This window comes from Gallinula chloropus (assembly GCF_964237585.1).
Source record: "Gallinula chloropus genome assembly, chromosome: 1".
Taxonomy (NCBI): domain Eukaryota; kingdom Metazoa; phylum Chordata; class Aves; order Gruiformes; family Rallidae; genus Gallinula; species Gallinula chloropus.
In genome coordinates, this window is record NC_140085.1 from 70,154,770 (window position 1) to 70,182,451 (window position 27,682).

Here is a 27,682-nt window from a genome sequence, read left to right on the forward strand (position 1 = left end):
TTTTTTTTTTATCTTCCCCTTCTTACAGGCTCTTAGTCCGGTGTAAAGCTGATGGGTGGGAGCAAAGGTAAAGAATGATGTAATGCAGCGGTGGCCAGAAAGCATCTTTTGTTTGAATTGTGAAATGGCTACTCCATAGCCATCCCCCGATGAATCAGATGTGAGGGGCTGCTTTGTGGAACCAGCCCTTTGTAACGGCACATCAACTGGAAGCAGGAGGAGACATTCAGCTGAAGAGCTCTTTCTGAAAATGGGTTTAACTTTTCTTTTGCCAGTCACTACCAGCATGACCTCATACACTTCTAGTACAATGGTGTGGCTAAGCCTTTGAGTACACAGCCATTACATCATCGCCGCAAATTAGACGGGGAGGTGGTGAAAGAGGCCGTATTGTTGTCATGGCCGATGAGATGATCAGGACTCAACTCATTGTCGCCGAGAAGTTGGTGGCCTTGCTGGAGAGTGGTACAGAAAAATTGCTGCTGATTGATAGCCGCCCCTTTGTGGAATACAATATGTCCCACATCTTGGATGCCATCAACATCAACTGCTCCAAGCTTATGAAGCGGAGGCTGCAGCAGGACAAAGTTTTGATTACAGAGCTCATTCAGCACTCAGCAAAACACAAGGTAGGGGTCATTTTCCTGTTATTCCTTGTATCTATTTAAAGGAGTGCCTGGAAAGCAATTTGTAATAATTTTCTCTTACATATTTAATTAATTCCCTTACATATTTAATTAAACACCGAGTTTTGCCCAGCTCTTAGCTGATTTAAGAGTCTGTTGGCTACTCCTGAGTTTATCTTTGGGATTCCTTGTAGCCTGCTTTTCCCTAAGTAGCAGAGTAATGGGGAGGGATTTAGAAACTGCTTGGAAAGAATGCTCTCAGGGTTCTTGTACATCTTGCAAAGCCCAGTCCCTGAAACATACCTAATTAAGGCAAGAAGCATTCTCATTCCACACTTCGAAGGCTTCTCTGGGGTCTGTGGCAGCAGTGATCGCTTAGCAAGTGCTGTTTGCAAAGAAACTCTGGCTATGTCAATCCTGGTTCTTACTGCCATTTGAAATGGTTTTCATGTGAGTAGTTTGATGGGGCTTTGGTAACTGGTTGGTTTGGGGGGGGAGGGGGGGGGGAATTTAATAACATTACTTGTCCAAAGAAGGCAGCTAGGCTGTTTAAACTTAAGGTGTATCTACGTGTGTGTTGGTTTTGTAATCCATTGGTGCTCGTTTCAGATGTTGGTTACCAAAGTAATCTTTTACATTCTTGCTTTAACATGTTAAAAAGGTAATCCTCTGTTAATAATGGTAATGGTAGTATTATTACTGTAACTATCTAAAGCATATTGTATAATAAAGTCCTATAGGTGGCTAAAACATGTGTGGGTTTAGGCAGCTGAAGGTCTCTTCACTGTTTATACAGGAAAAGCCTAGAAGCAGAAACTGAGGTAGGACCTTCTTTTAAAGAAACCAACCAACCTAGCTGAAGGTGAAGCATTTTACAAGTGACATATGGTTATCTAATGGTAGAAACTTACAGGATATGCTTCAGCTTGGAGAAAATAATCAGTTTACAAACCCTGGAAAGGCACTGGATTTGATTGAGCATATTAAGCCTACAATAAAACCTGTTTTGCTTACAGCTGCACAGTAAATCTATATATTTGACCTGCTGCATAGAAAATTGGTGAGAACACTGGTGCAGGTGATAATGTGGTGCTTTTAATCCTCTTCCCATCTTGTTCTGATTTACTTGATTTTCAGGTTGAAATTGATTGCAAGCAGGAAGTAGTGGTGTACGACCAAAGCTCTAAAGATGTGACCTCTCTCTCATCTGACTGCTTTCTGATCGTGCTCCTGGGCAAACTGGAGAAGAATTTCAGCTCTGTGTACCTGCTTTCAGGTATGACATACTAAGAAAAAAAACCCAAAACACTATACACTTGAATTAAGGAGAAGCGAAGTGCTGCTGTTCTAGCTGAATGCAGTTTTGCAACAGTGCTGGTATAAAGTTCAGGTTTTTCTTTATGCCTGATGCTCATTATAACGCTTTGAAATCACATCTTACAGGGGACATATTACACCATTAATGCTGTGGAAATGGAAAATGATAAATACAGGGTTTTGTTTGGGGTAGAGAGGGGATGAAATACAGTAAAAGAAACGTGCTTCCCCAGTCCCTAAGTATTGTATGTGCTAGGAGGAAAATATCTTCCTTGCTGAATTGGTAATTACTACAACAGGAACATGAGAATTTCTCTCCCAGAGTTATGGAGATTATTTTGTATAACTCTTTAAACATAAGCAGTAGTGCCCTAGGTCTTTTCCCTCATCCCCCTCACCCTCTTTTTTCCTTTTTTCTTTTGCTTTTCTGCCTTTAAATCCTAGGTTAAAGCAGCAGTAGAAATTCAAGTCCTTTTCATGCAGGATATGCTGGTGTTAACGTGTGCTTGTGGTGTTACCTCTGTCATGGAACAGTAGGCCCAGTGTTCACAAAAGGAACAAGGAGGGGCATGAAGTAGATCCAGGGCTTTAAGAAGAGGGGATGACAAATACAAGTAGGAAATTTATTGCAATGACTCAGTTAGTGACCTAATGAAGTGTATATGTCTATGTACAGTCTCTGAAATGTTAAAACTACAGTCAAGAGACTGAATAATGATGAAGAAAAGAGAAAGAACTCCAGAGAGATGCTTCCTCTTAGCAAGAAGGTTTCACCAAGGTTTGTAGTGACTTCAGATGAAGGTGATAGGGATGTGGTTGTGTTGCCAAGAGAAATTTCCCCAACTATTTTGAAAGTGTGTACCAATCATTCCTGCACTTGGACAGGTACATTTGGTACTTGTGTGAGCTGCAGCTACAGAAAACCAAGTAGGGTTTCGTTTTGGCTGTGTTTGGTGCTTCTCTTTGATCTCCTGGTAAGAATTACACCTGTGGGTTGTGGACTGCAAGTAACTTTTCTTCCCTGTGAGCCACCGAATGTGTGGTGTCAGGCACAGTCAGTGCTTAGTGCAAGAGCCCTGAAATAACGGGGTTGGTACTCCCTTCAATTTAGAACTGTTATGTGACAAGCATAACAGTCTAGAAGCAGTTCATGCCTCTTAAGAAATCATTTTATTGTGTGGATACCTGACTCTGCTCACCTGTCCTGAGATTTTTTGGTAAGAACAAGAAGCATATTACAGCTCCATGCAGCCACACAGAGGATTTGCAGCCTAGTTTTCATGATGGAAAGCAGCAAAGATGCCCAATAACTAAGAATCAGACCTCGTGGCAGGGAAGGGGGGTGGGGACAGCAGATCTGTAATAAGGCCAAGTAAAGGAAAGTATCATGAAGCTTCCCTTCCTTCTACAGCCCCTCTTTGGATTAGTTGCTTGAGACATGGCTTTGATCTTTTTCCTCTGCTGAACCCTGTGGAGGAGGGAGGTGGTCAGAGGGTTTCCATCCTCAGGCTTGCCTGTGGCTCCTGTAGGAACGGACAGTACCAGGAGGGGAGTGTTCTCCAGCTCCTCAGTGCACAGTCTGGACAAACACCAGTTGCATGTATCCTAATGATCCTGTGAGGAATTGCTTTTTCTTCTTAAAAATTTATTTCTAGCACATGGTGATTGTCTGTTCAAGCTGAAAATGCTGCTAAAACCTCATGCAAGATTCTAATACATATTAGCTAGCTGAGGTGAACTTAGCCATGTGCAGCTGGTAAGGATTAGTTTGGCTGTTAAAGGGAGAGAAAGGGAATCTAATGTGTTAAAAACTTCCCAACAGAAGGCAGGGTTTGTTATTTTAGCGTGTCAAATGCCTTTCTCTTAGCAGAGATTGGAGAATTTAATCTTATTTATGTTTAAATAGCTAGTGATGGGGATGTTTGTGAATGCAGGAACAACTGATGGCTTTAAAACCAGTTGTGGAGGGTATAAGAACTAAAGGAAAATGTAAGGCAAATGCTTAATAGTGAGGATATAGAAATGCTTATTTGGAGAAATATGCCCAACTAAGGTGGATCAGTAGTAAAATAATTAATGTCAACTCTTTTCAACGTTCTCTAGCGTGTCCTCTTACAAGGAAGATGGTTTTAACCAGTGCTCTGATTTTAATCCTTACATCAGAAAATAACTTTCACAGTCTGGCTGCGTTCTTACATCTATTAAAAAGCTAGCTGCTCAACAAACACACACCCAGGAGGCCTTCCGGGACGTGCGTGAAGGAGAAGGTGCTAGATTCGGCCTTACAGAGAGGGTTCCTTGGAGGCTATTGATACATGGCTCTAGGAAACCAGATAAAATGTGTTGCCTCAGCAAGCTGATGACAAACTCTCATAAATGTTTATGGCCCATAAAGAGAGTAGGGGTCAGTGCACTGTGTAGAAAGAAGGACCTTTGGACTGGAGTTCTCCCTACGCCACTCAATCTGGTTTATTGAAAATAGTGACCTTAAATAAACATTTTGGGGCAGGAAAATATTTTTTTGTTGGGATAGAATAAGGAGCGATTAACGAATATCTGAAATTCCTACATCTGTTCTTCCTGCCTCCCCCCATCACTGAGCACTCAGTGAGGTGGTTTTTTTATTTAGATTGTGCATAAAGGTATGCTCTACCCTGGAGGTTGTTTTTCATTGAAGTAACTAATGTAAAGACCTCAAAGGAACCCTTACCAATTAGTTCAAGCTCTTGATCTAACCTCATAAAAATATTTATAATCTGGTGGGGAATGTTCTCAGGAATTTCAATATTTGCTTTGGTCCTTAATTTTTAACAGTGCACAAAATTCTGAAGTGAGGGTGCTGAAAGCTTAACCCTACTCCCATAGCTGCATCTGCTCTGCAGAGCTAAGTAAGACTTAAACACAGGGATGTGACTTGATTCCTTCTTTTCCCATATTTTGAGAACTTCGTTTACTTTTATGGAGTCCTTTTCCTACTTACAGTGTTTTTATGATGTTTCTGCTTCTGTAGAAGCATTTAAGAGAGACTGATGATTCTTGCTTGATGAGTTAGCATTATCAAGGCAGTAAATGCCAAGAGCCATGTTTAAATTTTATTCCCCTATGCCAATGGAATTCATGCTGTACTTGCTCTTTCCAACTTCTCTTAATCTGGTTTACTCCTAAGCAAGCACAGATGTCTTTATGGTGGGTACCCTGCAAATGTTGCCTGTGACGAAGATGAGCCATGGGTTTTTATGTTGTGGGGATGTTTTTATTTCACTGTACAGAAGACTCACGCCAAACAGAAGCCTTTCTGGAAAAAATAAAAACAAACAAACAAAAACCCACCCAAAAACAAAACCAAGAAAAGCCTACCTTTCTAGATTTCCAACCTGAAATTAAAAATCATAGTAGCCAAACACAGAAACACTGTACTGGCTCTGAACTGAAACCAAAAGCAAGAATTCTTGGATGTGGGTGGATGTGGCGCAATGATAAATGTCCAGGAAGAACTGGCTAAACTTCAGAGTAGGATCATAGGAACAGTCTCACTGAACTCTCACAGAACCTTTTGCTGCTACAAAACTAGAGTGTATTTTTGTCAGCAAACCGTATTTTGTCACTGAACTGCCACTTAGACTCAAGGTACCGTGGTATTCAGTGCCACTGAGAACAAACAACATGGAAAACTTCCATACCATAGCAGATGATAAAGTGAGCGGGCAGAAGAGGAGTTAGATATACTGGAAGCCTTCTGTGAGCTTCTGGAGTTGCCTGTACGGTGCCTGTATGCTGAGGTATGGGTTTGTACATGACTGTATCCAGCTGGAGCTGTGCCTTCCACCCAGTGGCATCCACCAGACCTGCAGATGCAGCCAGGGTTGTGCTTGCCCAGCTCCTGTCTGTAGAAGACGTGCTTCACGTCTGGAGGTGAAGCTGCCATACTTCAGCCAGGTGACAGCTGTTCAAGAAGGCGGCCATAAACTCTGACACGCTACTTACTAAGCAGGTTAACTCTTAGGGAATTGCTAACTAGAGAACTACTAGTAGAGAGTGACAGATTTTTCTAGGTGCCTAGCACAAAGCCCACACCTGATGTGCAGAACCACTGAGCCAGGGAGCTGAGTGCCTCCCTCACAAACCCACGGTTGGACTGTGGGTACAGCCGTCACGTTAAAAAACAAAGTGGTGCTGACAGGTAATCGAGGTCCAAGTGGTGAATTGCTTACTAATCTCTGCTGCCTTTCTGCCTATGAAAAATGTCAGCAGTAATGTGATTTAATGGATTTTGCTTTCACAAGAGCTCGCTGATAAGCTGCCTCAGGGCACAAAGCTACCCTGATAAGCGGAAAGACACCGATGATTATTTTTTCTATCCAGTGACTAATGCAGGTGACATACGCGGGGGACAGTGAATGAAGTCATGAGGTGAGCGAGTATGTAAAGGAACAGCAAACAGAGTGAGTTCAGTGAGATTGGGCAAAGGTCCTGGAAACAAAGAAGTGACTGATTAGCCAGGGGCTGTTGCAAAAGGCAGGTTTTTGCTGAAACTTCCCAAATCATTGTTTCCTCCTGACCTGTCCCTCACCTGCAAAGGGTGCGTACGGAACAGGAGACTTGCACGGAAGATGCAAGGAGAAGGAAGCAGGTCAGGGATCCTTCTACAATCTTGTTTCTGCTGGCACTTCTCTTAAAACCAATTGAAACTGGAAGCCTATTTACAGGAATCCTGGTACAAAGATGCCATTATCTCTAGGGTACATTTACCGCTGTGTTGTCTCCACTTGCCTAAAGCGAATATGGATGGGGGAGGGGGGGAAAGCCCAGTGCTCTCTCTGCATTCTGTCACCAGAAAAACTGTGCCTTGTGGCAAAGGAGCAGATCTCAAGAATATTCCTTTATAGGTAGAACTGGTCTTTTCTATCTCCTGAAGGGACCAGGGCTGTAAGACTGAGCTTTCTCCCCTCCTGCAGTCCAGTACTCCAAGTGGGTGGATACTCGGTATGGACTGCAAAAGGGCATGAGATAGCTGTGGTTTGTGCTGCTCATTCCTTATCTGAACATCTTTTAACGTTTGGATTTGGTCCTCCGTAACTCTTTGGTTCTGGAGGACTGAATTTCAGAGCGTTCCTCCTAAGTCAGTCTTTGCAGAGCGCCTCAGGGAGAAAAGCACGCCTTGGAGCAATGGTCATCAATTAAAATCCTCCAGTTATCTGCAAATTGAAGCCATTGTAGCGAGAATAAGCTGTTAAATATCCCGCCTGTGTTTAGAGAAGGGAGGATAGTTCCACAACGATGCCAGCTTTCCTGATACTCTGGCTGGCAATTGGCATTAGGGGTAAGCCTCTAAAGAAAGAGGTGAGAGTCTTACAGGGGGCTGCAATACTCCCGGAGTGGTCCTGAAATCCATGGAACGCGGCCAGCGCGAGTGGGGAGGGGAGGAGAGGGAGAGTGGAGCTTAGCTCTGAACCACCCTCTTCAAAAGTCTCCCTCTCCATGAAATTTTAACCAGGGTGTAGAAAGACTAGTACCCTTGGCTACGGCGAGTCCTCTGTGACTATCCTCCCACCCCTTGTACTTAAAAACACAGCTTTGAGTGCTCGCTTAGTGCCATGATTGTTTTAAGCACTTGAAGAATGGGAGTAGGGTTTATTACTTTCATATGTGTATCCACTTGCTGTCTTTTGAGAGAGAGCAAAGTTTGACTAGCGTGGAGCTCTCATAACATTTCTCAAACCCAAGAATAACTTGTTAAGTTTGCTTTTGTTTTGGATACCTCTGGATCCTTGTGAAACTTAATTGACTGAAATTATGACGAGGGTGGGTTGTGTGTTTTTGGTTTGGTGGGGTTTTTTATCTTTAAAGGCAGAAAGGGCGAGTACGAGTGTCCACTGTGCTCTCCTTACTTGTCATTAGACTAACTTTTCTACGTGCCACTTGGGTGGGAGGGGGGGGGACTTGCCCCCATTCTCATTTTCCGCCCCCTGCTCCCCCAAGTCTTGCTTGCTTAACCTGCCTATTAACCTTGTCTTACCAAAGGCAGAAACCCTCCAGGGCAAAGCACTTCCCTTGCTACTGTGCTTGTAAAACACCTGGCATAGCGGGGCGGCTCTCTGAACGCCGCCGCTGCCGCAATAAAAACACCCCTAGCTTTCCCAAACCGTGAAACCTTGAATCCGGTGGAAGGACTCCCCGTGGCTGATGAGAGGGGACAGGGAGGGGAGGGCGGGCAAGGGGATGGCAGCGCTCCTAACCCGGGCTCTCCAAGCCTGAGCTTATGTAATGGAAAATGGCAAGCATCCCTGCGGAGCGGAGCTGGAATGCGTGAATTGTAATGGCCTGTGGAGGTCTGCAGCTCGTTTGAGCAGAGTGGAACCATTGTAGATTCATAAAACTTCTGAATCAGAAAGTTTACAACCTTCCTTCCTTACAGCAACGGGGTGGGGGAGGAGGGGGGAATTAATCTCTGTACTGCAGCTTTTAGATAAACACTGTAATGTTGGATGGGAATGCGACTGCGAAAGTGCTGCGGAGTCGCAGCGTTAGGAGCCTCCGATCTGATTGGAGGCAAAGCAAGCGTTGAAGTGCAGCTTTTGTGTGTTTGCTCTTTGCTGTAGCAGCGTTCAAAGCTGGTTATTTTCTTAGTATCGTTTTCAGTAATGTTACGTTATGTGCCTGGCACTAATCACTATGTACAATAACAAATTCTGAATTCCTACTGGGGGGGGGAAGCTAAACGTGCGTGTGTTCTGCTGTGTATCTTTGGTGGATGCAGAAGTCTGTAAGGCTTCCTTAAAATCACAAGCTCTAAATACTGCGTTGCAGAGGCAGATGCAGATTTTGTTACATTTTTATTGTTCTTTTCCTTTGAAAAGGGATGCCAACATAATATTTATTAGTATATGGCTATGTAATATTCACAAGTAATTAGTGCCATTAATGAAGATGCAAATTCTGGTTTTAACTGAGGTGATGGAATCTTCTGCATCATCCACAAGCTCCAAGGCTCCTTTTTTGCAATCCTTAACTAGTACATGCATGGAGTTTTTGGGTTTTTGACTCACCACTCTGGCCTTAGACCTTTCCTGGTCCCTGCCTTAAAATAATGGGGTTCCGCTCTGAGCTAAACGCTGATGAACTGGCAGACAGTTAGGTCTCCTGGGAAAAGGAGGGAAGTTGCTTCTGGTCTGTTCTCAAGGATTCATTGAAGAAAGCTAATTTCTCCCTTTGGCCTTTTCCAAACAGTCAGAATCCAGAGGGGCAGGGGGAAGGCGCAGCATCTCATTTGAATGGCACTTCAGAGAAACGTCAAAGTTTTCTCTCTCTTTTACCAGCGTGTGTTGTCCTTGGGCTTTACCAGCAGACTCCATGACCTGTGAAAACCAGACACATTCTCTGTCTGTTACTTCTCCATCAGGAGCACAAGGCGGGACCTCTCTGTGCATCCTGTGTGAAGCATGCAGAACTGCCAGCCAGCTGGATCTGTGGGGTTGTTGTATAAAACACTTCACAGGCTCTTCCTAGCCTGAAGTTTCAGGGAAGCTGAGCTCATAGGAGTTGCCATGTTGTCTGGCACTCTGCTGTCACCCACAAAAGATGCTTAGGCTTGTTGGTCAGCTTCAATTAGGTTTGACAGAAGGAGTAATTAAATGAAAAAAAAAATAATGGAAGTTCTTGTGAAGCCTATGGAAACGAGCACAGGTACAGTGCAGACCCTCACATTAATCTCTTCCCCTTAAAAAGTAGTTTAGGGCGGAGCTGAGCTGGTTGTGTATTTGCTGGTGTGGCCAAGAAGCAGTGCTATGTGGGCCCCTGGGGGGCCAGGCTGCAATAGCTGCCCGAGGATCCACCACGAGATGGGCACCAGTGGCAGGTGGGATTCTTCCGTTTCTAGGGCCCCTCAAATTACTTGGCTGGAAAATGTGCCTGCTTGGTGTGAGAGCTGAAAGCTGTTCTCTCAGTCTCATTAGCTGGGGAAGCTGGCTGGCACCTTCATCTCAGTTACCAGCTTCTTCTCTAGCTGAGTCTCTTCTCCCTGGCTGTGCTGCCAGGCTCTGGGCATGAAAAGTGGTTGTTGGCATTCTCCTTCCAGCTTTAGCTGACAGGAGTATAGGAGACACACACAGTGATGTGAAAACCTATTTTCTCATCTCCCTTTCATTTCAAGTTGTGTTTCATAAGTGCTATTACAAAGAGGTAGTATGAAATCCTCCCAGAACAAGTGCAGCCTAAGCTTGTTGGTTATGGGGTTTTTTTCCTGTTGGAATTTGTATATGCCCAGAGCTCCCATCTTTGCAGGAGTCATGTTCACACTTGGATGGTTACAAAGAAAAAGTAAGTTACACCTAACAGGAAGGTCACCTGTTTTTATGTCTTGCTTCCACCGTGGAGTTGAGGGCATGTCAGCTGCTGTGCTTCCATTTCACCTCAAGCCTTAATCCACCTCCTCTCTGAAGCGTGGCCAGGTCTCTGTTCCTTTCTGCACCCTGTCAGCGTGCACTTTCCTGATTAGTGAGAGCAACTATTTCTAGATGATTAAGGATCAAACTACTGGTGCAGAACCCTGAAAACATTTGAGGATGGAAAGGAACTGCAGAAGTAGTAAAAAAAAAAAAAAAAGAAAACCAAAATAGTAATTGTAAAAGCAGCTTTAAAGAGATACTGGGGTTGCCTCATGACTGGCTTTTATGTGCATTAGAAATATGTGCAAGTTGCAACACAGGATGAATGCATGGAGGGGAACATCTGTGCAGTATCCAACGTTCATGCAAAGGAGAGGCTTACAAATGTGTGTGGGTGGGGGAGATGCCACTGAGGCAGGCCTGTTTGGTTAGTGTAACCACTGGTTCCTGTAGTGTGTCATATCAGTATCTGTGAGCTGCTCACGGTGAACTGTGACAGCTGGTGGGAAGAGAAAATGGTGTTCTCCTCTCCATTTCTGGCACCCTGCTGAAAATGAAGGTGTTTGGGGTAGATGGAGGGCAGGAGAGGAAAGGAGGTACTGGGCTTGTGGGTTGGGGAGGCTGCAGGGTAGATCTCCTCAATAACAGATAAAATTTCATGGCACTAGCCATAATATCCTAAAGCTGAAGCTGGGTAAACTGTGAGGAAGGGTTGGTGTTGATGTGAATGAAGAAAAACATGCATTTTGAAAACTGAATTCTAGTAGATTGCAGTTCCTGCTTAACTTTTTGCTTTGCCCAATGCTAAATCTGTCTCACAAGTACCTGGCCTTCTATAACCAAAGAAAAAGCTTTTAGTTTTTGCTTCACAATTATTATCCTGTGAAAAGTGCCTCATTTTAATTTCTTACATCTCTTTGCATGGCTTGACCCATTTGAAGGAAATACGAAGTCAGGGAGGAGGAAGAGAAACCAGCATCAAATGGAATGAACATAGGAAGCACCTAACATTTGCTGCACTCCCCCCAGGTTTATGCCCTATCCATGGGGTGTTGTTTAACTGGAATGGTTTTACTGAGTATAGGGTAAGGTCAGTGAAATGTTACCTGCACTGGACAGCTCTGCATTAAGTGCTCAGATCAAGAGTTTAGAGCTTAACTGGCTCTTCACTTGTAAACCTCTGTGGTGGTCTGCAGAGTTACTGTCCCTGCAGCTGTGGCACAGCAGCTGGCAGCACGGTGCAGAGTTCCTGGTCTGTTGCCATATAACGTATCAGAGATGAGCTGATGTAAATGCTTGTGGTTCTCAGTAGCCATTCCTCAGTATTCATTTAGGGTTTGTCTGTCCTGGTAGTTAAATTAAAGAGCCTTAAGGATCTGGGTGGATTCCTTTCCCCTAATGAAAAGTACCACTTCCCCAGTCAGTAGATCTTTGGCTGTCACTTGATGCCACTTGATCCCATCTTCTCTGTCTCTCCTCTCCCTGCTGCTGGCAAAGTTAGATGAGAGTTTTTTGTATATGAGGATTAATGCAATGAATCTATAAGAAACAATAACTTTTACTGTGGAAGTTTGTTGAACCTTTTTCACCCCTTCTGGGCTTGGCCTTACTTTGTTTCCCAAGGTGGCTGAGAAAGGAGCCCAAACTTCTAACACCAAGATTCCTTTAGCAATCACACCTTCCCAAGGACAGGCGTAGTTAGGAAGCGGTATTCCCTTTGATTCTTGATCAAAGGGAAGTCTGTAGCCACCCCTTCACAGAGCCATAGCAACAGGGTAATGGAGTAGGTCACTGGATCTTGCCAAATTTCTGCTAATGGATGGGGAGGCTTGTAAGCAAGAAACGCGGGCTGTACTGTAAAGACCAAAGGGGTGTTGAGCTGTCTGCCACACAGGCAGGGATTTAGGCTGAAGAACCACTGGCAGCTTTTGGTGCCTGCACGTGGTTTTGTAGGCAGTTGTGTGTGAGTGGCAGCCACAGGAAGGGCACAGAACAAGCCGGCGCTGGGATGCGGCGCGGTGCCGCTGGTTACACGGCCTGCGGCCAGGGCATGCTTGTCACTTGGCTAGAACTGAAATCTTTTCACTGGTTTGCTCATTTTCACAAGCTGCCTGAGGAAGAGGTGCCTGACCTTGGGGCCATTGCAGAACTTTGCAGGCTTCTGATGGATCGTCTGAAATCAGAGCAGGATTTAAGTGATTGATTTTTGTCTCAGAAACATAAGGGACAACCAGTTGAACGTTAGAGTTTGCCACTGCTACGTGGTAATCTTTTGCTTTAACTTTGGAAGATCCACTGAATGATAAAGTCTGAGATCACTTCTGCCTGATATTGCCTTAATTTGCTCCCATAACGATGGAATTTACCATCCTCCAAGATTATTTTGTTCCTTCAAACTTGGACAGGGCCAATTGCTCAAGTAAGACAGGCTTCAGAGAGCACTGTTATCCTTTGGTAGCAAGCAGCTATAGTGCACCTGAAGCAACTGCCTATTTAAAAGCAGGAGGAGATGTGTTGTGCTGCTTGTCCTACTTGACCATAAAGCTTTTCAGATGAGATGGAGCTGTTGCATGAGTGGTGATAGAAGTCCTTTTGTTTAATTCATAGATATCAGAAAAAAAGTAGAATGAAACATTTCAAAAGCCTCTGGACAACAAGGGAGATTTCTTTAAGCACAAGCAAAATTTTTTAGAGATAATACATTTTATAGATACAATATACGAAAGTTGCTCTGTTTCCTCCTTCCTCTGTCCATAACAGCACAGATGTTCCCCTCCATGCATTCATCCTGTGTTGTATCCAACGTGCTTTCGTCCTGCTGAATGTCAAGAGAGCTGTTTGAGCTCAGCTTCACCATCAAGAATACAGAAAATGTCATGGCTATTTAGGAGAGGATATTTTGGAGGTGTCAATCATCTGTTTCCAGGCCCTGCATTTATCAAAGACTTTAGTGAAACTTTATTAACCCAGTAACTCTGCTAATCACCTCTGTTCAGTGCCCCCCCCCCGCCCCTCCAACCACCAGCTCCACCCCAGTTTCAGCATGCTCTTGGGATTGATTTATCATTCACAGAGGTTGAAATAGTGGTGGAGAAAGGCCTATTGTTTATAATCTAGGTCTGGGAAGAAAGTGTATTTTCTTCTCTTATTAAAACAACCTGTGCAGTAGCCCTGTTCCAACCGAGGTACCTAAAGAGATTTAAAGATTAACTTTACCTTGATGTAAAAGGTTGTCCTCACATCGGAGAATTAGAAACCAAACCAGTCCCATCTTTCTTTTCAGGCTCAGATTTCTATTCTGCATTCCCACCTGCACACTGATTTCACAAACTGCTCTGTCTGTCTGAGGTTGGGCTGCTTTGTTTACAGCAGAAGCGACCGAGGACTCCGAGTGCTTCCAGCACCCCTCTCCTCAGAGAGCCCTGGTGTCGGCTGTGTGTAGACTTCAGCTCTGGGGACTCGAGGGCTGTAGTCTGTCTTAGACACATACCTGTTCTTCCTACACATCTTTAGGGGGTGTAATTTGTTTTTAAATCTATCTATATGTTTTTTAGAAAAAAAATAGATAGTTTTTAGAAAAATATTTATATTTTGTAACTCAGCACAAGCAAACAGCATTGAGCATAGTTGCTTAGAATAGAAATTAGTCCTATGATGACAGCACAGTGATTGTACGCATGGCTGCTGTTGTTCCAGGCCCCAGATGGTATTTTTCTTGCACTAGAATAAATTGGTAGTTTAGCAGGATGCATACAAGAGTGGGTTTTATTGGTATGGAGTTTTATTGGGGTTTTTTAAAAGCAATTTTTAATATTACGCTGCTCTCAAATGTGCTTTTTCTGTTGTGTGTGCCATAAATCACAGAATCGTAGGGGTTGAAAGGGACCTCTAGAGATCATCAAGTCCAACCCCCCTGCCAAAGCAGGTTCCCTAGGACAGGTCGCACAGGGAGGCGTCCAGACAGGTCTTGAATATCTCCAGATAAGGAGACTCCACCACCCCCCTGGGCAGCCTGTCCCAGGGCTCTGTCACCCTCACTGTGAAAAAGTTCTTCTGCATGTTGGTGCGGAACTTCCTGTGCTCCAACTTGCAGCCATTGCCCCTTGTCCTGTCTCCACAGAACATTGAAAAGAGGCTGGCCACTTCCCCCTGTGTCCCACACTTAGGATGTTTATAAACATTAATCAGATCCCCTCTCAGCCTTCTCAAGGCTGAACAGCCTTGAAATGACAGATTTGTTGAAAAGGTATTAAATTTTTTAAATGGTTACAGAAGACAGTAGGGAAGATAGATTCATGCTTGAAACAAGTCACTGATTGCAGGTAATTTGAAGTCATTTCACTGCTGATACTAAGATTCTTTGGGGTTGGACTGGATGATCTCTTGAGGTTCTGTCCCACCCCTAGAATTCTGTGATACAATTCTGTAATACTAAGTTAAAATATATTCAAAGGAAAAGAGAGCTCAGTTGGGAGTATGTGTAAAGATGGGTAATGTAATGTCTGAGGTATCTGATTTGAGTTTTGTAGTTGTAATTCATGCTGTAAAGCTCCTGAAGCAACATGTTACCAGGAGAGCGTGAGCAGAAGAAACGTGACTTTGAAGGGATCGGTGTCCTAGAGGAAGTGCTGAAGCACCTCATCTCAAATCACTTAATTTGCCTTGATCCAACCCTTCAATAGAAATAAAATAATTGCTTTTTGTGCTGGCAGTGACTGAGTGTGGGTTCCATCTCCCAAGATCAGAGGGGTTATTTGCATCTTAGCTTCTTGTGGCAGTGTTCATATGGAGGTGAGACGTAGGTTGTTGGGAAGGTTCTTTTTATGAACTTCACCCATGTAGCTCTTTGCAGAGAGAGCAGAGACCTAAAACCTTTCCTTTGTCTGTGGTGCTGCTTTGTAAGGAAGAAGAGTCACTTCTCTGTTTGCAGCTGTGTCAGAGGCCCCAGAAAGCAGCCAACAAGCTGCCCAAGAAATGATGAATGAGCAAGTGAAACCAAAGACTGATAGTTGATTTCCCCTTCTTCTCCCAACCTCTCAAGGAACTTTTGGGCACCATGTCTTACATTAAATTTCTCCAAGAGGCATTTGGTGCCTTTAAATTCAGGGCTTGCTTCCCATAACAGAGGGGAAAACATTATGCCACACAGAAGAAAATTTAGCAAGTGTGCAAGAGAATTGTTTTGCAAACTCCTCCTGTCATCCAATGGGTATGTTGAACGAGCAGCTACCTCTGGCTCTTCTTCAGCTTGATTTTTCTGAAGTGTGAGAAGGAGCTGAGCTTGGGGTTTAGCTAGGCTTGGAAGAAGCTAGCTGGCTTTTCTGAGGACATGTTTAATGGCAGTTCAAGTTCATTGTTGGAGGCTTCTTCAGATTTATTTTCTATCTGTGGGTAAGGCCAGTTGGGCCACCATTGGTAGCAGAGATTTATCACACAGCCCTTGTGATATGAGGGAAGCTGGGAATTTGCCAGGCAAGAACAAGAAATGGAGCATGGGCTGTGGTGTATGTATTTGTGTCTAACTAGGCTCAGCCTTGATTTTTTATTCCCTTTGTGTTCCATAGCAGCTGTGCTAAGGTGAAAGGGCCTAGGAACAGTTTTGATGGCCACTGGGGTTTTCTGAGATTGTAGGTGGATTTAAATGTGTTACCAGTCACTCCACTCTAGTTTTCCTGAGTGGTTTAATGCAGTGGTGGGAAGTGGTAGTGTAAATGTTTTGGAGGCGTACTGCAGGTAGGGCCTAGTAACTGGTGCAGGTGAAGAACCAGCTAGGGGTGAGGGGAGTGGAGAGCTGTGGTGATTTGCTAGGGGAGTGTGTGGCTGGACAAAGTCTTCCCCTGCAGATCCCTCTCTGCCTTGCCTCCCTCACTTGAGAGGGAGAAGCCTCAGCTTGGTGTGGTTTTGAAAGATGAAGCCTCTTCCAGTGTGAGGATGAAAGCGAGTGTTAGTAGCCACATACTGACGCTTTCACCAATTTGAGTAAATGTGAGTTTTTTCCTTAATGAAGTCTAATTATAGACCTAGCACAGGAGAAGGAGGTGTTTAGAAAACAGCTTGCTAGGGCAGAGAGGGAAAGGTGTGTGCAGTTCTGGTGTGGTGGGTGTTGTGGCTGGCTTTCTGAAGTCGCATTTCCACCTATCGCTAAGAATGGGAAGAACCATCAAAAGCCTATGAGGAACAGAGAGAGAGGGAAAGAAATGTTCCAGGCAGAGTGAGAGTATGAAGCCAGGCCTTGCCTGCTGATGGATGGGTGGGTGGGTGGGTGGGTGGATGGATGGATGGATGGATGGATGGATGGATGGATGGATGGATGGATGGTGGTCCCACATAGCCATAGTGTCACTGGAAGAGGCACACCTACGGTTCCTAGGTTAAAACTTTCGTGTTGCCCCTTAATGCCTCCCCATCTCCAGCAACAAATGCTTGCTGAGAACTGGTAAATGAAACACATGCTGTTCCTCTCACAGGTGGGTTTGCCGAGTTCTCCAGCTCTTTCCCTGGTCTCTGTGAAGGAAAATCCACGCTCGTCCCTACCTGCATTTCTCAACCCTGCCTACCTGTTTCCAACATTGGCCCAACCAGGATCCTGCCTCATCTCTATCTGGGGTGTCAGCGGGATGTCCTCAACAAGGTGAGCGTTCTGGGTGTTGTGTTAATTGGATGAGCACATAGTTGCCACATGTCTTTGTCCTGCTTCTGTGATACTGCATCATTACAGCCATACGTCATCTCACATAGGTACAGGTAATAGCTCTCTCTGCATAAGCCTGGGAAAGCTGGGTGAGAACTAATGATACACAGACCATATAATTAATCCATGTGACATGTAGTATGAAACCTGGTTTCCTCTCTTTCTCATCTCAGAGAAGATAATATGGAACCTTCCTCAGCAGCCTTACAGCAGGTGAGGTAGCTTCCTGAGTATAGCTCAGACCAGGGGGTTCCAGTGAGATCGGGGTGTTAATGTACTCCTGGCTACAGTAGGACAAAGGAAGGTTGTCTGGTTTTTAGTGTGTCCTTCAAGCTCTGGAAAAAACAGCATTTGAATACCTTGACTTGTATAAGGAAGGATTACTGCAAACAAATCTGTGACACCTAATAAGATGTTCAGACCTGGACAATCAGTGGGGTCATTTAAAATGAGCTTTTATGGCAGCAGTGCACTAAGAAAATTTTACTGTTTCTAAGTATGTGTGTGTTCAATAAATTTTGTTCCTGTAGAATAGCCCAGGATGTTTTGGTATGCTTAAAACAGTCAGCAAAGTCATCAAATGCAGCACTTGAAGGGTGCTGGACTATCAGTTGTCTAAAGGAGTTTGTCTCAGACTGCTGCAGGTCTGTATTCCTGTGTTTGTCAGGAATACATGACAAACTCCATACCTCCATAAGGAGACCAACCCATATTGCTTACAGTCTACACTTTGGGGCCCTTTGCAAGCAAATCTTTATTACTTCTGCTGCCTCTTACCTCCCATGCTATCTGATGGCCCCGTTTATTAGTTGAATCTCCAGCAGCCTTCACATGCTGGCAGTAAATACATGGGTGGGGGGAGAAGGGCAGGAGTACTTCGCCCTGCTCTGTTGTCTTGATGATGTGCAAGACTTGTCTGGGTTTTTTAATCTGTGTATAAAGCTTGACAGAAACTGTCCCAGTAGTCCTGTAATTGGGTGAAATTAATCTCCTTTGACCATTACTGTAATTTTCACTGTGTTTTCTGCTTTCCCTTCGCCCCAGCTGGTGGTTAACAGGCTATTTTCACAATTGGTTTAAAGGGATCTTTGACACAAACAGTCATGTGGAAGGCAACTGGGCTTCTACAGAGCACGCAGAACAATCTACAGAGGGTAGTCAGCAGCCTTTGTTCTTACTTTGTCCTTTAAAACCTTCCCTGCCTTTGCTGCCAGGTACCAAGTCAGCAATTCAAACTTAATTCACTCAAGGTGGGTGTCAAAGCAGATTGCTTTGTCTAACACAAAAGTCACTTGGGATCCCCACACCCAAGACAGCAGGAACTAAGTGAACAGAACTGATAAAATATTCCTTGTTGTTAAATGTTAAGAGCCTTAGAAAGATGCTTTTGTGCTGTTTGCTTCCACGTGTGAATGGCAAGTGCTGTCCTAGGCCACAGTGAGGGTGCAACTTGTTGTCCTCTAGGGCCGGGGACGTGCTGCTCTGTTTGGGATGTGACTAGAACCCCAGCGCCGTGGCTCTGAAGTGGCGAGTCATCCCAAAGGGATGAAAGAGGCTGTTCCCTTCCCTCTCCTTGCAGGAAACCAGTACCTATGAACAGTGTGTGTGCCCCACCGGGAAAGGAACACAAGTGGTAGCAGCGGTCAGGAATTTCACCACAGGGCCAGAGGAGGCTAAACCTGTAACCAGAGCAATCGAAATTGGCTTCTTTGATGTTTAATTTTGCAACTGAGGTTAATAGGCAATGGTAGGGGAGGTAAGGGGTGGTGGAGCTAACTGACCATGGCAAGGAACAATGCTGCTGTGTTTCTTGTACAGCCCTACCCCACCCTGACAATAGGCCAAGGAACGCTGATCATGCAGCAGGTCGTTCTGGACAGGTGAATTGCACTACAGACGGTGGGTGGCATTGTGCGTGACTCCCGAGCACGGGTGTGCGACCACCGACACCGCCAGCGACCCTCGAGGACCATGGGCTGCCGTGTCACCGAGCGTGCGCGGTGGGGAGGAGACTCTGCAGATAACTTCCAGGGAACCCCTATCATCAGGCGGCCCTTTCCAAGAAGGGAGTGGAGCAGATGTTTTGATCCTATAGGATCAGTGTGGTGTTGATGTGTGTGGAGTGGAGCTGGCCCCTGTGCCTCCAGTGCTGCAGGAACGACTCTGCCTTTGGACACTGAGCTGGCCTTATGAGGTTTCATACCGGTTCTGGTGTTAAACTGTAAGTGCTACTGGTGACCCACAGCATGGCAGAGGCATCTACAGGAAGAGTTTAGACCTGTTAATGGCTCTCTTCCCAGTTAATCTACAGTCTTGATAATATTTTGACATGTGTTCATCAGAGATCAGGAAACACCCTAGCTGCAGATACTTCAGAATTAACGTAGGACCCCCAGGAACTGGTCAGATTTGTACTTCCTCACGTGCCCTGGGGAGTTATGATCTAGGATTGCTGTCCATCCCTTTTTCACATGGAAAACCACAAAAACAGCAGCATACAGTCCACAGAAAGTTCAGTAAGTTCTTAGCACCTGGTGGTGTTATCCTTGACAGCTGATTTTTGGAAGCTTTTCCACATATGTCAAAGGTACGTCCTCTTACATGTTTAAGGACAAAACCAAGTCCTATGATTTCAGATCTGCTTGTTGCTTGTACCTTTGTCCTCTCTGAGGAAATAGCAAGTGATGCTTTATTCTGAGCATGTCAAAGGTTGGCTGAACTGAAGTAGACATTAGTGTCTTGGCAGCTGCTTGCCTCTTCAATTTCAGTACCTGCCTGTGGAAGAGCTGAAGTGGCTTCCATCTTTAATTATGGCACCTTTTTTATACCTTCATTAACCAAGAGAAGCTGTAGGAACAATCACTATTCCCATCTCTTAGAATGCACTATATGTTTTCCCAGCTATTGACAATTCCCAGCTTCCTGAGTTTCATCAGTTTCTTAATTCACCTCAGAGCTGGTGGTAGGTAGTGACCAGCGTGCTGGGAATGCTCTCAGCAGAGCTCTGCTGCTTGCTTTTGCTTCTGGGGAAGCCTGACCCCTACACAGGGGTACTGGGTGGGGGGTAGAATGAGCAAGGATGACATTTTTGTCCGCAGTGAGTGCCCAGAAATACCAGCAAGAAAGCTGGGGAGTGAAGACCATGCAAAAAGAGAGGGTGAGGAATGAAGATGGGGGCTGAGTAGCACAGTTCTGTCTCTATTAGGGTGGTCCAGAAGCTGGGAAGCAGTTACGTTTGTGTGCTCTGGTTTAATGGCCTCACTGGTTTGTCTGCTGCTGGGGACAAGAGCCCAACCTTCTGTTAAGGTTAGAGTAGTTGTGGGGTGTTTTGTTTTTGTAATTCAAACCCAGAGGGTTGGGGTTTTTTTTCTTAATAATTTTTGAAGAATTCTAGGAAGATTCCCAAAAGTATGAAGACATATATATTGACCTTGTTTTTGCCTTCAAATGCTCTCTGTGAGTTCCCAGATTCCTTCTATTGACAGGACATACTGATTTCTCTGAAACTTAAACACCTTAAAAGTACCTTCAGAAAGAACTCTTAGTCTGTACGTGGTTCACTGATTCAAGGATGTGAATTTTCACCGTGTTTTATCAGGATGAGCTTATCTTTTCAGGATCTCTATCAGCTTATCTCTGAGGGAGATGCTTGTCTTGTTGCAGGACAGGCTGTATTCATGACCTTTTAAGAATACTAAAGCTATTTGCCGTTAATATCTCTGCTGATAATGCTTTATTTATCAAAGATACGCAAAGGCGAATGCTGGGTTTGTGTCCTTTTGCAACATGAATGTTTACTTCAGAAAAGTCTTAGGTGGTTCTTTCTATTTTTCCTTTAGAGATTTCTTTCTAGATGCTTCATTATGAAAATGTTCATGATTTTTTTTTTCAGTGTTCAAATAGGAGGAAGTTCTTCAGAGAATTTCTAGCAGAAAAGTGAATGTCACTTCTTGTGTCTCAGTGCGACGTGTCAGTGGCGTTGCAAGAGCGTTTGCTTTTACCGAGATCTGTTGCTCTCTGTGGAAGGCAAACTAGTTCTAACCTCACAGTGGCCTCTCTGGAAGTTAGAAAAAAGAAAAAAAAATAAAAATCTGTGTTGTGGTTATGAGCCCAAACAAGCCTCCTGCTTAGATCTCATGTTTTGTACCTGTATGGAAACTGTAAAACTTTCTGCTTTGCTGCTTACATAACTATTCTCTTACTTCTCTTCCAGACCTGGATTCTATTCCCTGGAACAAAATAATATTTTTTAGGGTACCATTAACTTTCAGATTAAACAAGTCATAAAATGTAAATAAGCTGACAAGAGAGCATTTACCTTCCTTTCACAAAGTTGTTAGCATTAGGATTTCTGGATCTTCCTCCCATCGTAATTCACTTCTTCCTCTTGGGTGCCTTACAATGAAGGCACTGTTAGGGTTGTTACACCCGAGCGTGTGGCACGGGGAATGATTGATACTTTGGAACAGAAGGAAGCATAACTTCTTTCTTCTAGCCTTAGTCTCCAAGACAAGCACTAACACATTTTCGGGTGGTTTTTTGGCTGGGAGGTTTCAGGCTTGGCCTCTGCAGCCTCCTCGTTCCCTTTTTGACTAATCAATTCCACCCCAGGAAGCCTCGCATAGCTGGGGAGTCGTGATGGTTGGACCGTGCAGCCCACCAGTGCTTGTGCTTTAAAAGGAACAGTAAGGTTTTCTGTTCTTCTTCTAAATTCATCAACCTCCCCTCAGCTGTATTCTGAACAGACACATGTCATGGCAGCCCGTTTGCTGGCGGTGCCTTCGTCGCCTCCCTCCTTTATACCTGGTAACGCTGGTGACCTCGCGCGTACTGTTCGTTCCTGCTCTTCCAGTTGTTCCTCACTCACCTTCCAGCAGCGGGAGAGCCCGTTTGGGGTTGTATTTCAGCTCAGTGATCTAGGGCAGGTATTTATTGTACAGAAGTTGATGTTGAGGAGCTTGGGATCCTGGAAGGGGAAAGCTCTGTAGCCCAGGGCAGCGTGGCAGCGATGCTGGGTATCGCACACGTAAGATACTGCAGGTCTTGGCAGTCTCCAGTCCCCTGTGCCAGGAACCCCCTTCCCAATACCTTCCCTCTCTGGACAATTCCAAATACTCCACTACATCCTTACAGTGCACATGCTTTTAAACCTGTGGGTGTAGTGGTGTGTGAGAGCTGGACACAGTGAAGGAAGGTGTGATGAGGTCGACTCTGAAAGGTGCATGGGGCTGCAGGGAGCTTGCTGGGTGAGCTGGGGAGGTGTGAAGGAAGGGAGAAGAGGGAAAATCAGTGGAATTTGCTGTCTTTGGTGAGAAGCTGAGCTTTTCTGAGCGCACAACCTAGGAGACGAGCAGGGCAAGCAGCAGGAGGCTCAGAATTACTCGGACACCTTCCATCCCCCTTTACTTTTTTATTTTTAAATACTTAATTGTACTTCTGATAATTTGTGAGTAGCTGCTCAGCTCCTGTTCCCCTTGGATGGTGGCTCGTGATACAACATATGTTCATTAGTTGAAGGCGCCCACACCTTCAGGCACCTCTGAACATGCTGAGGAGAGGAACTTCAGGTGAAAATCTGGAGGAGGAGCTGCCCATTTTGCTCCAGACAGCAGAATTCAGCTGGCTTAGCAGAGATTCCCCTGAATTCCCTGTTTCAAATGCAGCCCACAGCAGGTGTGTGCACTTCCCTCTGTAAATAACTGCACAGAGCCCCTTCTCCCCATCTGCATAGGTGCTGGTACGCACCTTCAGGTGTGCCTGTATCCTTAAACATCAGGCGTTACTTAAACTGCTCTGACTCGAACAAGGTAGAGTTCTGGCCCTTTGGCTAAATAGCCAAATCCCTCTTTCCCACCACCAGAATATCCTGATACTGGCAGCAACAGCATGTGTGGGGAAGACATGAGCATCTGGCTTCAGGACTCTGTTTTCACACCGGTGACTGTCCGGTTGAAACCTGCAGAGTAAGAACCTGTTATTGCTGCTGCTCCTACGGATTGATGTTAACTGTTCTTTTTAGTGTAATTGCTGTAAAAGCAAAAATATTAAAATCAGATTTAAATTTTTTTTATTATGATTTTTTTAATGTTTTGTTTTAGTTTCCAACATTAGTTTCCACAGAAATCTGGCCAAAAGCTCCCCAGTGTCTGCAGTCGGTGTAACCACTGTCCGAGCGCAGCGTCTCATGTCATTGACAGATCATATATGGACCAGAAAATCCATTCCATTGGTATTACTCTGACCTGCTGAACTGCTTTTCTCTGTTGAGGTGCTCACTTGCAGGTGGAAGGTTTTGGTGGAGCCACCTCTACTTTTCTAGTACTTGTTTCATGTGCTTTGGCACAAAGGTACCTATGGCATCAGAGGCTCTTTTGCACGAATCTAAATGCAGGGAGTATGGCAGGGTGCAGGAAAGAGTCATCTTTCTTGTAATATTTTACTTTCAGTCATGAAAGCTGGTGCACTTAAGCAGCTGACTCTTACACACTGATTCTCTTTGCTTGTTCCTGTGACCACCCCCGGGATGCAGGAGGACTCAAGGCTGAAAACTGAAACATGAGAGACTAAATTGCAAACCACAAAGCAGAACTCCTGTAAAACTGCAGCTGCTGCTGGGTGAAAATGGGCTAATTCAAGGTCTTCAGCTCTTACTCAGCTCTTTCTTTCAAGGCTCTGAGTGAGTTTGGCACGTTGCCTTAGAAACAAGGAAGTCCCTGATGCTGTCAAGAGGTGACTACAGGAGACATCAGTTTCATTTCACGTTTCTCACCAGTATCTGTGATGGGGCAACCTCATTCTCAGGCAGGTGATCCAGAGAACACGTATTTGGGTCAGTAAACTGCTAATGGGAAGTGTTTGGCTGTGCTGTCAGGTTGCAAGTGAGAGTTCAAAGCGAGGTAGCAAAGCTTTCACTCTCCTGGGAGTGATGCTCTGTAGTGGCAGCGAGTCTTCTACCATCGTTTCTGATCTGTGTTAACTCTGTTCTTACAAGCTCTGCAGGCTGCATGTTGTGTGGACATGCTGTGGATGTCTCCTGAAAAGTTGCCTGTAAAATTAAAAGCTGAGGAGATGTTTTTCCACAGAAGAATGTCCCTAACACAGCTGGAGCAACTCCAGCACGACTTTCAGTTTGGTTTTTAGCTTTGCAATGTGCCAGAGGTACCGTTTGACTTCTCTAGGCGTAATACTTCTCTCTTTCCTAGGAGCTGATGCAGCAGAATGATATTGGCTACGTCCTGAATGCCAGCAATACTTGTCCAAAGCCTGACTTTATTCCAGAATCCCATTTCCTGAGAGTGCCTGTGAACGACAGCTTTTGCGAGAAGATTTTGCCTTGGTTGGATAAATCAGTCGATTTTATAGGTGAGGAGAACATTTAAATTCTCTCTCTAAAATGCTTTCTGGATTCCTTTGTGTGTTTGCCTTGCTGCTTTGGCTGGAGAAGACCCAAATGCTTTCTGGGTGGTATGAAAACGCCCTAAGGATCTACTTACATGATCACCATCGCTTTATAAGCACAGAAGTAAAATGACAGAGACTCTGTCACTGTGTGTTCCAGCACTTATGGAACAAAGACACCTTTTAAGAGCACAGGTCTGCTTTCTGACCACCTGGTAGATGCCTGACGTGTGTCTGCAGAGAGCAGATTAAGAAACTGTCCCTGTGGCTCCTGTCCTTAGCTTTGAGCAGTGAGTTAGCCAGATCTGAACGGGCCCAATCGTTCCATTGTGACCGCTGGCTTGTCGCTTGCACATAAACTTAGAAGCCACTCAGTCACCTTTCCCAGGCACCTAAATAGGGTGGTTTATGTGTGCTTTAAAAGGCAGCAGGCTGTTGCTGCAGCATTGCTTCCTGCGTGTAGCTGTGTGTTCCTCCTGCACTCGGTGCTACAGAAAGTCAGTGATCTTTAGTTAAAGCTTCATAGAATCATAGGATGGTCTGGGTTGGAAGGGACCCCAAGGATCACAGAGTTCCAACCCCCCTGCCACAGGCAGGGCCACCAACCTCCAGGCCTGGATCTACACAAGGTTGCCCAGGGCCCCATCCAACCTGGCCTTGAACACTTCCAGGGATGGCGCATCCACCACCTCTCTGGGCAGCCTGTTCCAGCACCTCACCACTCTCTCTGTAAAAAACTTACTCCAATATCTAATCTAAACCTTCCTCCCTTTAGCTTTAATCAATTCCCCCTTGTCCTGCCATTGTCTACCCTTTTAAAAAGTTGATTCCCCTCCTGTTTCTCTGCTCCCTTCAGGCACTGGAAGGCTGCAATGATGTCCCCATGCAGCCTTCTCTTCTCTAGGATGAACAAGCCCAGCTCCCTCAGCCTCTCTTCATAGGGGAGGTGCTCCAGCCCTCTATTCATCCTTGTGGCCCTGCTCTGAACCTTCTCCAACAGTTCCACATCTTTCTTCTATTGGGGACCCCAGATCTGGACACAGGATTCCAGATGGGGCCTCATGAGTGCAGAGTAGAGAGGGACAATCACCTCCCTGTCCCTGCTGGCCACCCTCCTTCTGATGGAAAAGCTTCCATGAGAGTTGGGATGAGCAGTTCATTTGGGAGGTCTGAGTGGGTGGGAATCACGCCGCTTGCTTTGCAAACATTCCATCCTGGTGTAACGCTGCCGAGTGTGACACTTGCCCGTTTCTTTGTCACACAGAGAAAGCAAAAGCCTCCAATGGCCACGTGCTGGTGCACTGTTTAGCTGGAATCTCTCGCTCTGCCACCATCGCCATCGCGTATATCATGAAGAGAATGGATATGTCCTTAGACGAAGCCTACAGGTAAGGGGGGAACGTCCCTTCGTGTTAATCCTCGTGCCCACGGGCTCGGTCTTAAGGTGAAGGTAAAAAAAGGCTGTATGACCGGGGTTGAGGCAGGCATGTTGTATTAATCTGGTAGGTCACTGGCCTCTGCACACTCTTGTTTTAAATGCAGGCTTCCTCCAAAAACAAGGGTGTGCTGTTGGGGAGCCATCACACACCTCGCATTAACACACTTGGAGTGCGTATGGACGTACAGTTACACGTGCAGTCACGACGTGCGTATGACAATGTCACGTCAAGCTGTTCAGAGGGGCAGCTCACAAGAGCCTGTAGGACAGGACAGGGAAGGGCTAGGGGTTTGAAACTGAAGGCAAGTAGATTTAGATGAGATATGAGGGAGAAATTCTTCCCTGCAAGGGTGGTGAGGCCCTGGCACAGGCTGCCCAGAGAAGCTGTGGCTGCGCCCTCCCTGGCAGTGTCCAAGGCCAGGTTGGGATGGGACTTTGGGCAACCTGGGCTAGTGGAGGGTGTCCCTGCCCATGGCAGGGGATTGGAACAAGATGATCTCTAAGGTCCTTCCCACCCCAAACCAGTCTGTAGTTCTGTGAAGTGAAGAGAGTGAATGGACTAATGGAGAGTGTAGGACTAAGGAAAGAGAACTGAGGATATTTATAATCATGCCTATGACAAATGCTAGGCTGGAGGTGTTGACTTCAGTTTGGTATCTATTTGGTAGTGCTCTCAAAGAACTGCCTGCGGGTAGAAGTGTGTAGGAATTAAGAAAGCTTCTTTGGTGCTATTAAGCTCAACCAGAAAGCATTATAAAGTGCTGGCTCTTAGTGGCTTCAGGGAATTTTTATGGGGCCCTCCTCCTACCCCCCACCTGCCCATGTCAAAGCCAACGGATTGCGAACATCTTACTAGATTCTAGGTGGCATGGTTGCAGCTTTCTGAGATGTCTCTGTTTCCCTTCTCAACCTCTTTGTTGTGTTGTACAGAAAATGATGGGCTGCTTTCTGGTGGGCTTCATCTGGTAGCTGGCACTGCTGATGCATGGCTATAATAATGTGTGTGGTGCTGAAGCGGGTGGAGCGAGCACCTTCCACATCACCAGTGTGTTTGCTACCATCATCTCTTAGGGACACTGGATACGCCCTGTGGGGCGCGATTTCCGCATGGCAGCAGACTTCCTTGAACCCTCTGCGTTTTTGAAAACACTGGTTTTAAATTTAGGACTGCCCAATATTTTGGGGTGAGATGAGGAAGCAGAAAGGAGGAGAGGCTACCAGAACATGGGCCAGAAATTGCAGTGTTAGCCAGAAGGATCTTGCTTTAAATAACAAAACTGTGAACACGAATGAAGACTGTAGGAATTCTTGTGAGCAAATTGCTTATGCTGGAATACAAGCCCCCAAATTCAGTGCTGTGGGATACCAAGCTAACAAATCTCTTTCAAGGAGACCTACTAGTTTTCTCCAGTTGCCAGTGTTGGCACTTCATGGGGGAAGTTTCCACTATGACTTTGTGCAATCTGAACTTCCAGGTCATCCTGGAACTATTCCCACTATAATTTCTTGTGTGGCAACTTAAAAAGACAGAGCAATAAATTCAAGCTGTATTTGGTCTTTTTCTTGTGCCTCCTTGCATGTGTGCTGGTGTACACCTTCATGCACAAGCACCCCTTCGAATTTTTTTCACACTGTGCTCAATGACTGTACAGTCACCTTCTCTACACACCCCCCAAGAGATTTCTTTGGGGGTTTAATCCTATTTAATTTTACCAGTGATACATTGTATGTGTGTTTGTACTAGGTTTAGCTCTTGGAGGTTTTAACATAGTTCCCTTGTTAATTCTCTTTGTCATCTCCTACCTTCATAGTTCCAGGAAAGCTTTTT

The 27,682-nt window shown here is 45.2% G+C and overlaps 1 protein-coding gene across 1 annotated transcript in view; it reads left to right on the forward strand.

Annotated features, from left to right (window-relative positions):
• The first annotated feature begins 371 nt into the window (after positions 1-371).
• Positions 372-27,682, forward strand: part of DUSP16 (dual specificity phosphatase 16) — a 29,589-nt gene continuing 2,278 nt past the window's right edge. Inside the window, exons 1-5 of the mRNA XM_084261761.1 lie at positions 372-629; positions 1,764-1,902; positions 16,795-16,958; positions 24,221-24,380; positions 25,681-25,804. Coding sequence (XP_084117887.1) covers positions 399-629; positions 1,764-1,902; positions 16,795-16,958; positions 24,221-24,380; positions 25,681-25,804 — 818 coding nt within the window. The 5' untranslated portion in view covers positions 372-398. The remainder of the gene's footprint in view (positions 630-1,763; positions 1,903-16,794; positions 16,959-24,220; positions 24,381-25,680; positions 25,805-27,682) is intronic.